Source organism: Ovis canadensis, chromosome 9, assembly GCF_042477335.2.
Source record: "Ovis canadensis isolate MfBH-ARS-UI-01 breed Bighorn chromosome 9, ARS-UI_OviCan_v2, whole genome shotgun sequence".
NCBI classification, from domain to species: Eukaryota; Metazoa; Chordata; class Mammalia; order Artiodactyla; family Bovidae; genus Ovis; species Ovis canadensis.
This window is the reverse complement of record NC_091253.1, coordinates 59,392,197-59,400,916: the sequence shown is the minus strand read 5'-3', so window position 1 is coordinate 59,400,916 and position 8,720 is coordinate 59,392,197. Positions and strand designations below refer to the sequence as shown.

Below are 8,720 nucleotides of genomic sequence, written 5' to 3'. Positions count from 1 at the left end.
GACTGCTAAAATGTTGCCTATCATCAACGGGAAGTAAGAAGAAAACATTAAGATGCTTAGTTTTTAACCAAATAACCATCAACAAACTATTAAAATATAAAATTTGCTACAGATTTTTTCACTGGTATTAAATTTTGCTCTACTTATTAGTGATAGACTATTATTAGCTACTTTAACAAGTAATATATCTAAGAATTATTTTTCAATTTATCAGATAATAGGGAAAGACAACTCATAGCTTTACTCAATCAGATTAACAATTTGTTACCTCAAATGTAAATTTAAACTGTGATTCAGAAATAATTATGCATCAGACTTCCATTCATACCATCCATTTATTTCTTAGGAAAACAGTTCTTTGGAAAAAAAAACAAAAACATTTCACTTGTTGTTGTCATATACTTCCCTGGTTTGATAACTGAATGATTTTTCCATATTTAGAAGAGATACTTTCCAATAACCCAAATGATCCTCAGCCTGGTTTTGTTATTAATGTTATATACTTTTTGACCACGCCTCATGGCATGAAGGATCTGAGTTCCCTGACATGGCGTTGAACCCGTGCCTGTTGCGGCGGAAGTGCAGGAAGCTTAGAATCCTACCCACTGGATGCTAGGGAAGTCCCCTCAGTCTGGTTTTAAATGGGTCGTAAGTCCGTGAGGCTGGGGGCTGTACCCAGCACCAAGCACAATGCCTTCTATAGAATATAGGAGTGCTTACCTCATATTTACTGAATGAATGAATAGTGAAATGCCAGTCAAATTCTATTAGACAATATTTTTGAACTTAGATTCAGTCATTCTAAAGTTCTTTATATTTTTCTAGGAAATCAGTGACTTCCTTCAGTCTTTGCCTAATGTGTATATCATGAGTAATAAATCATTCTTTCTAATCCAGAGATGTGTATCTTATGACCAGAATTCCAAAAGGGCAAATGTATGTGCTAAAGACAATCAATGTCATTTATCTCAAGTCATTAGCATTTGGCATGATCCACTGCTTTGCTTTAAACAAACTGTGTCACAATAAATACAGCTGTTTTTATTTTCATTATTTTGAATATTAATAGAGAAAAAAACACGCCTTAACTCAACAGACTTTCTTGTAGTTCACTGGAACACTGGACGTGAAGCCACAGGATGTGAATGAAGTCTCGTTCTACTCTTCATCAAGTTCAAGTGTGAATCTGAACAAGATCCCTAATTTCCCTGGTCTTCTATTGATAAATAACACCTGATTCAGAAGGCTGTTGTGAGGATTAAACATGACCAAAACTTCTAAAATATTCTACATACTTTTTTCTTTACAAATTTCAAGAGAAAATAGTTGAGTTGTTGACTTTCCTCATGTCTACATGACTAAGACGCTTTTGACAAGCAATTAATGGGAACAGACACTTGGCACATCCTCTTCTTGTTACCAAATCCAGTTCATATCAGGATAGTGCTAGATCTAAATGCTTGGTTCAAAGCTGTTGGCTGTGCCCCAGTGAAGAAATTTCTAGTGGAAATGTTTAGAAACTAATTAAATGAACTCTAGGGAGTCTGGGTGTCACGCTTGCATTTGTGATCCAGCCCAAGATGTATATCTACATACACATTTCTATCCTCTTATGATCGATCTCAAGCTTTGAGTTAAAACAATCTTGTGGCAACTTACACCCATTAGGATAGTCAGCAGAACTGAATTAACGATACCTGGGACTGTGTTATTTTGAGTTCTTTCAAATAGCCTTTCCTCATTGATTTTTGTCCCTGGTCACTGAGCTAGGTGATAATGAGTGGGCTCTCCCAGCAGCGGAAACCTTCAGGGTCCCTCAGGGAGTCAGTCCATGTCCCTGCCACTTAAGCAGTGCTTCTCAAACTGGGGGTGTATTTTCCAGGGAATACAAAAAAAGGTATATAAAGTTAAATGAGTATCCATTTCAGTATTTGATGAGTACTGTAAGAAAAAACATCAATTCTTTTATATCGAAACATATGCTATGAAGTAAAATGCAGCATTTTCATGACTTTTTAACATAAAACATAAGACTTTGTAAGATCTCTGTGCTTGGTATATTCCCAGACCAGTCCAGGCAAATACGTTCATCCTCTGCATTAGAGGCAGTTAGTTCACTGAAAAGGTTTAGGACGCACTGCACAAGAGCATTCTAGGAACCCTTGGTGCTTTCTTTCGAAACAACAAAGTCAAAAAAAAAATATTTTTTTTTTGAGGAATGTTTTATTTTATTTTTTCCTAGCTGAAGACGTTTTGCTCAGAGGGACTAAGAAGAATTGAAGGTTAAATTTTCCATAGGAGGTTCTCCAAAATTCTTAAAACTTAAAAAAAATATATTAACAGAATAAAATTTTTAGGGAGAAATCTTTTGGGGGAAATGTCTAGAATTCTTTATCTAGGAAAGATTTTTAATATTAAGCATTCTGGAGCAGGATTCTCAGGTAGAAGGCCTAATGGACACAAGACAGGTTGGCATTAGTAAACTATCAGATAAATTTTAAAAAACGAGATTCATCAATACAGAAACATCAGAAAATAACTGCTTCATGAGACTATGTAAAGAAAATAATTTTCATGACTTATTTGCTATTCATCTAACAGCAGATATATCTGTTTACTTGAAAAACTATATATAGAAAATTCAGACACTCTAGTTTTACAAAAACTGAGCAATATGTAGTTTTAGACACTGAAATAAGTATGACTAATGTAAATATCAATGATTAATGACCATACACTCTTAAAAGCTGTGTTTTGAAACAAACATAAAAACCATTAGGAAATTCTAGTAAGAACAATGGAAAAAATGCTTAAACTTATTTTTAGCAGTACGTGGATTTCAACTAAGATCCAACCTGGTTTTCTTATCTAAAGATATAATGACCAGATTTTGTTAATAAAGACATGTTATTCCTTAAAGCCTTAAGTTCAATTCTAAATTTTTGGGTTGTCTTTTTCTGATGTGTTTTTTTTTTCTTTAAAATATAGAATAAAATTTGGAATGTTTTTCCTTAAACAAAAAATTGTGCTTTAAATTTGGCCCAGAATTTTCCTGTTTCCCTGAACTATACACCCATACCCACCCAAACATCCACACACACATACAAAATATACAATTCAGAGGCAAAACTTGGACATTCCTGAGAACTCAAGGAATCACATTAATTTGAACTCTTAAGGTAACTTAGAAATAATTTGTCTTTAGTTTTTATTGGAGTAAAACTGAGGCTGAGAGGTTTTCAAGATTCACCCAGGATTACCCAGCAGGTAGTTACATTTCTGGAGCTAGAGCTTTGATTTCCTATAAGGCAAAGTGGAGCCAAATGATCTGGCTTCTAGCACAGCCTTAACCAACAGGACAGCCACCAGCAAATATCCTGTGTGTGTTTGTGTTGACTTGACACTCAGGCCTGTCCACCTCTTTGCGAGCCCATGGACGGTAGCCGGCTAGGCTCCTCTGTCCACGGAATTTTCCAGGCGAAAAAACTGGAGTGAATTGCCATTTCCACCTCCAGGGGATCTTTCTGACCCAGGGATCGACCCGCGTCTCTTGCGTCTCCTGCATTGGCAGGCGAATTCTTTACCACTAGTGCCATCTGAACTGAACTGAGCGCCAGCTACCGTAACACTTGTGCATTTCGCGGCTCTCAGTAAAAATGGTGGAAATACTGCTTTCAATCCTCCACCACTTGGGGGCGCTGGAAACGTGAGGGTGTGTTTCTAGGTGCTGCAATTACAGGATGGTGCCGCTGGAGTTTGCAGCCCTCCTCACCTGGCAGTGTTCCTTCCTCACACTGGGAAATACTGAAAGATCCATTATCAGGGCAGGGTTCTTTCTATGTAACTCATTTCCGGACCCACCTCTGTCTATGTGGTCGGGGTGGGTGGGGTGGCAGTCTGACTTAAATAGCTCTGCTGTTAGTTTGCCAAAAGTCACTTTCTAGAATTCCCATTTTGGCATATGTACATTCTATCTAGGTTTTTAGATAGAAAAGGTTATGTTGGATACAAGTGGAAAACAGTCATCTTTAGGTGGTCTATATATATATATATTTTTTTTTTAAAGAACTGATTTACAAAAAAAATTTGGTTGTGTAATATCACCTTTTAAGTATGTTCAGATTTTTAAAAAATGCATTTCTGTACAGGCTGTGACATGATACATACTTTCCCCCACAATATTAGGGATATGTAATTGACTAGCAAAATTTCAAGCCTCAATTTCAAGTTTTTGGATATCTGGTCATTACATCTTGCCTATTTTCATGATTTATAAATAAAACCACAAATGCCACAACTAAGCAGAAGCAAAAAAGAAAAATGCACCCTGTGAGTCATATCATCAGTCAATAAAAATACTGTATTCCTTTAAACAAATGTACTTATAAGAGCTTTATAACCCAAAGCAAGATATGTAAGATGGTTTAAGAAGAGGTTGCAGTTTTGCAACAAGAAGTCTATAGCTCCTCCAGGCAGTAGCTGTGAAGGAAGTGCCTGTGTCTCAGAAACTTGTTTCCGTCTGTTCTTGACACTTCTGCATCCCAAGCCCCATTATTTACAAAGTTATGCATTTTGCAAGCTCAAAGCACCTTGTGCCTTGCAATTATGAATGCATGCAATGACATTTCATCCTTTCATGTGCAAATTCTAAAATTCATCATAACAGAAAAGCTCACAGTCGAAACTCTGTAATCTGAAATGAAAGGATCAAAAATGTCAGACATGGCAGAATACGATTCCTAATAGAGCTCTCTTTATTTGTTCAGTGTTCTTCAGTCATTTTTGTTTGTTACAAAAATGGAGTCTTGATTCTTTATTTAAACAGTACTGAAACTAAACTGTTCATGCCATGCAAAAATAACATATTATGCACTTTTTTTGGGAGGGAGGGGCTTCCCACGTTTTAATTCACAGGCATTATTAACCGCATTTTTAAGAAACAAGTGTTTTTGTTTGTTTGTTTTTAGTGTTATTATTGCTTTTGTAACTAGTCACATGCTGGTTTCACGTGTGGGGCAGTAACCTGTGTCTCCCGGGTTGGAATGAATTTCTGGGGCAAACAAATGGTTTTCCATCTTGCACCCTTCTTGACTGTTGTCCTTTTTCACTTCTGCCACACCGTGGTAAATGTCTTGTCTACAGTTGTGACTTGTGTCCTGGGCAGAGGAAGAGCCCACACAGGCCTCTTCTCTTAAAGGGTCTCTTCCATCACTAGGCTTATCTGTCAAGCAGTTTGGGCTGGAGTCTGCCTGCTTGTCCGGCCTCCTGGTCCCCTGGAGCTCTAAGAAGTCATCATCTTCCCCCGTGTCGATTTCCGTGAAGCTCCTCCTCTCTCTGGTGGAGAAAGTAAAGAGTTTCTGCTTGGGAAACCGAGGCGTCAGCCCTTTGGAGGGTCCTTGACAGTGAACCTCAGCACCCAGCAAGGGTCTATCTCCCTGGGAGGGGGTTTCTTCTAAGAGAATGGTGCTGATGAGCTGGGGTGCGGTGAGTGGAAAGTCCGCCGCGGTGACCGGCAGCGGCCTGGCTGTACTGGGCGGGGTTGGCGGGGCGCCGCCTCTGCTGTCCTTGAAGTTGACCTTGAGCGATCTGGACTTGAGCGGGTTGCTGCCTTTCAGCGAGCTCTTGGGGCTCTCGGAGGCACTGTCCGTCGGCAGAGGGCCGTGCGGCCCACCCTGGGGCCCGCCGGCGGCGTCGAGGTTCACAGTTATGTCGATCGGAGCATATTCTGGGGTGGCCTCCCTGGCCACGGGCCCCTTCTCCCTGATTAGGGTTAAGAAAGGGGGGGGCCTGGCTCTTTGGTGCTCTTCTATCCCGGCGAGGTCAGGTGGGAACTTCATCTGCAGGTGGGACGCAGAGGGCGGCGGCAGGGGCGACCTCTCGGTCTCCGTAAAGTCGGTGGCGCAGCTGGTGAAGCTGTCGATACTGGATGTGCTCTTCATGTCCACGACGCCCTCGGTCTGTGCCACCGCCAGCTGCTCCTGCGGGCAGACCACCTCCTCCATCTCTATCTCTTCCTCGTAGGCGGACGGCCTCTCGGCCTGCTCCTGGCCATCGGGGTTCGGGTGAGAGTGAGGCTGCGTCTTGGTGATTTCATTGTACAGCATCTCCAGCTTCTGGGCGCTCAGATGCTGTGGGCTGGAGGAAGAAGTGTTGTTCAGCTGTTCATGGGAATCTTTCTGGCTGACCTCCTGGTACTTATTCTCGTAAGACTTGTTGGAGCTGGTTTCTGACAGAGCCTTCCTGGCCCACTTCCACCGGCTTGGAGAGAGGTGATTGTCATCCGTGGAGCCCTTGGTGTTGGCCGACTCTCCTGTCTTCTCCACGGCCACGTCTATCAGCTCCATACTTCGAGCAAAGGCGTCCTTTAAGTTCATAGACACGATGCTTCCGTTCCTCTTGGCGCGCTCCAGAGCCTCTCTCCTCTTAATGGCTTTCTCCTGGCGTTTCTGCTCCTTGTAAAACTCAGAAAAATTGTTCACAATGATTGGGATGGGAAGGGCGATCACCAGAACCCCTGCGATACAGCAGAGACCTCCCACAATCTTCCCTAATAACGTTTTTGGATAGATGTCTCCGTAACCGACAGTCGTCATGGTGATGGTGGCCCACCAAAAGGAAGCCGGAATACTGGTGAACTTGGTAGCATCCTCGTCCTTTTCGGCAAAAAATACCAGGCTGGAGAATATCATTATCCCCATGGCCAGAAACAAGATCAGCAAGCCCAGTTCATTGTAACTCCGCCTGAGGGTGAAGCCCAGAGACTGCAGGCCCGTCGAGTGCCGGGCGAGTTTCAGGATCCGGAGGATCCGCATGATCCGGAAGATCTGGACCACGCGGCGAACGTTCTGGAACTGCAGCACACTCTTGTTGGACTCCGTGAGGAAGATAGTGACGTAATAGGGCAAGATGGCCAGCAAGTCGATAACATTCAGCGGGCCTTTGAAGAACTTCCATTTGTTGGGTGAGGACAGGAACCGTAAAAGGTACTCCATGGTAAACCAGGCGATACACACGGCCTCCACGTGGGCCAGCTGGGGGTTGTCATTGGGCTGTCCGAATTCATCCATCTCCTGCAGCTCCGGCAGCGTGTTGAGAGACAGTGCGATGGTGGAGAGGACGATGAACAAGATGGACACGATAGCCAAGATCTGGAAAAGAAATGAAAGGCAAATCAGCAGGGCCTCTTAGTTGCTTAGGCACAGCCAGGAGACTTAGGGGTTTCACTGTTTTTTAAATGATATGCCTGTTCAAAGGTATTCCAAGAAGGTAACTTCACAAACACATTCACTTCTTATGAGTTCATTTCACTTAGAAGCCTAATATGGATAAAATAGGCAACAAATGGGAACCAACTGTGTAGCACGGGTAACTCTATTCAGTGCTCTGTGGTGACCTAAATGGGAAAAAAATCCAAAAAAGAGGTGATATATATATACAAATAGCTGATTCACTTTGCTGTACAGCAGAAACTAACCTAACACTGTAAAACAACTATACTCTAATTAAAATTATATATATGTATATATATATATATAATAGACCTAATGTAACATACCTTTAAATTCTATGGTCTAATCCATTTGAAAAAAATCCACCCCCCCCCACCTTGCCCATTGTTCTTAGACCCCTCTGGAAGAGTTTTCGGGGAACAATCATCTCCCCTCTCTTGTGTGTGTGCATATGGCTCAGATGTGTCCTACTCTTTGCAACCCCATGGACTGTAGCCTACCAGGCTCCTCTGGAGCAGTTTACCATACCCTCCCCCAAGGGATCTTCCTAACCCAGGGATGGAACCTGTGTCTCTTGCATCTCCTGCACTGGCAGATGGATTCTTTACCACCTGAGCCACCAGGGAAGTCCTCCCCTCTCTTAGCTATTTGTAATTTTTCTCTCTGAACCACCCAGTGTATGTTTCTTTATGTGAATTGCCATACCTGCTATAGAAGCTAGAAAAAAGTCATGATTGCCAGAAGTTTTATTCTAAAGAGTCAGACACAATTGAGCGAAAACCACTTTCACACTTTCCAGTGGTTAAGACTCCACTTCCACCTGCAGTGAGTACAGGTTCAATCCCTGGTTGGGGAGTTAAGATCCTACATGCCTCGAGGTGTGACCCAAAAAAAAAAAAAAAAAAAAAGGAAAAAGAGGATCAGACCTATATGTAGAGAGATAACAAGGCCTTGGTACAGTGATGCTTCCATGGAACAAATGTGATCTGTCTGGCAAGCACTGAAGACAGGATCAAGTCAAGGAGCCTCCATCCTGGGCCATGTGGCCTTCTGGCCAGCCTCATGAGGAAGAAGAAGATTATGAGCTAACTTCATTCAGTTGAGAAAGGTTTCATAAAGAAGAAACTGATGATTGTCCAAGGTGATCTTGGTTCAGGGCAGAGGAATAGCAGTGTGATGTCAGACATAGAAGGAAAGAGGAAGCACTCAATAAGAAGTAAAAAGAAGGACTTCCCCTGCAATCCAGTGGTGACGCAGACAATAAAGAATCTGCCTGCAATACAGGATACCTGGGTTCAGTCCCTGGGTTGGGAAGATACTCTGGGGAAGGGAATGGCTACCCACTCCGGTATTCTTGCCTGGAGATCCCACGGACAGAGAAGTCTGGCCAGCTACAGTCCACAGGGTTGCAGAGTCGGATGTGACTGAGCATGCATGCATACAGTATTAATGTATTAAGAAAATACACTTAACTATTATTTAAAGTTTGAA

The 8,720-nt window shown here is 42.2% G+C and overlaps 1 protein-coding gene across 1 annotated transcript in view; it reads right to left on the bottom strand.

Annotated features, from left to right (window-relative positions):
• Positions 1–4,733: 4,733 nt before the first annotated feature.
• KCNB2 (potassium voltage-gated channel subfamily B member 2) overlaps positions 4,734–8,720 on the bottom strand; it is a 424,985-nt gene continuing 420,998 nt past the window's right edge. Inside the window, exon 2 of the mRNA XM_069600257.1 lies at positions 4,734–7,148. Coding sequence (XP_069456358.1) covers positions 4,992–7,148 — 2,157 coding nt within the window. The 3' untranslated portion in view covers positions 4,734–4,991. The remainder of the gene's footprint in view (positions 7,149–8,720) is intronic.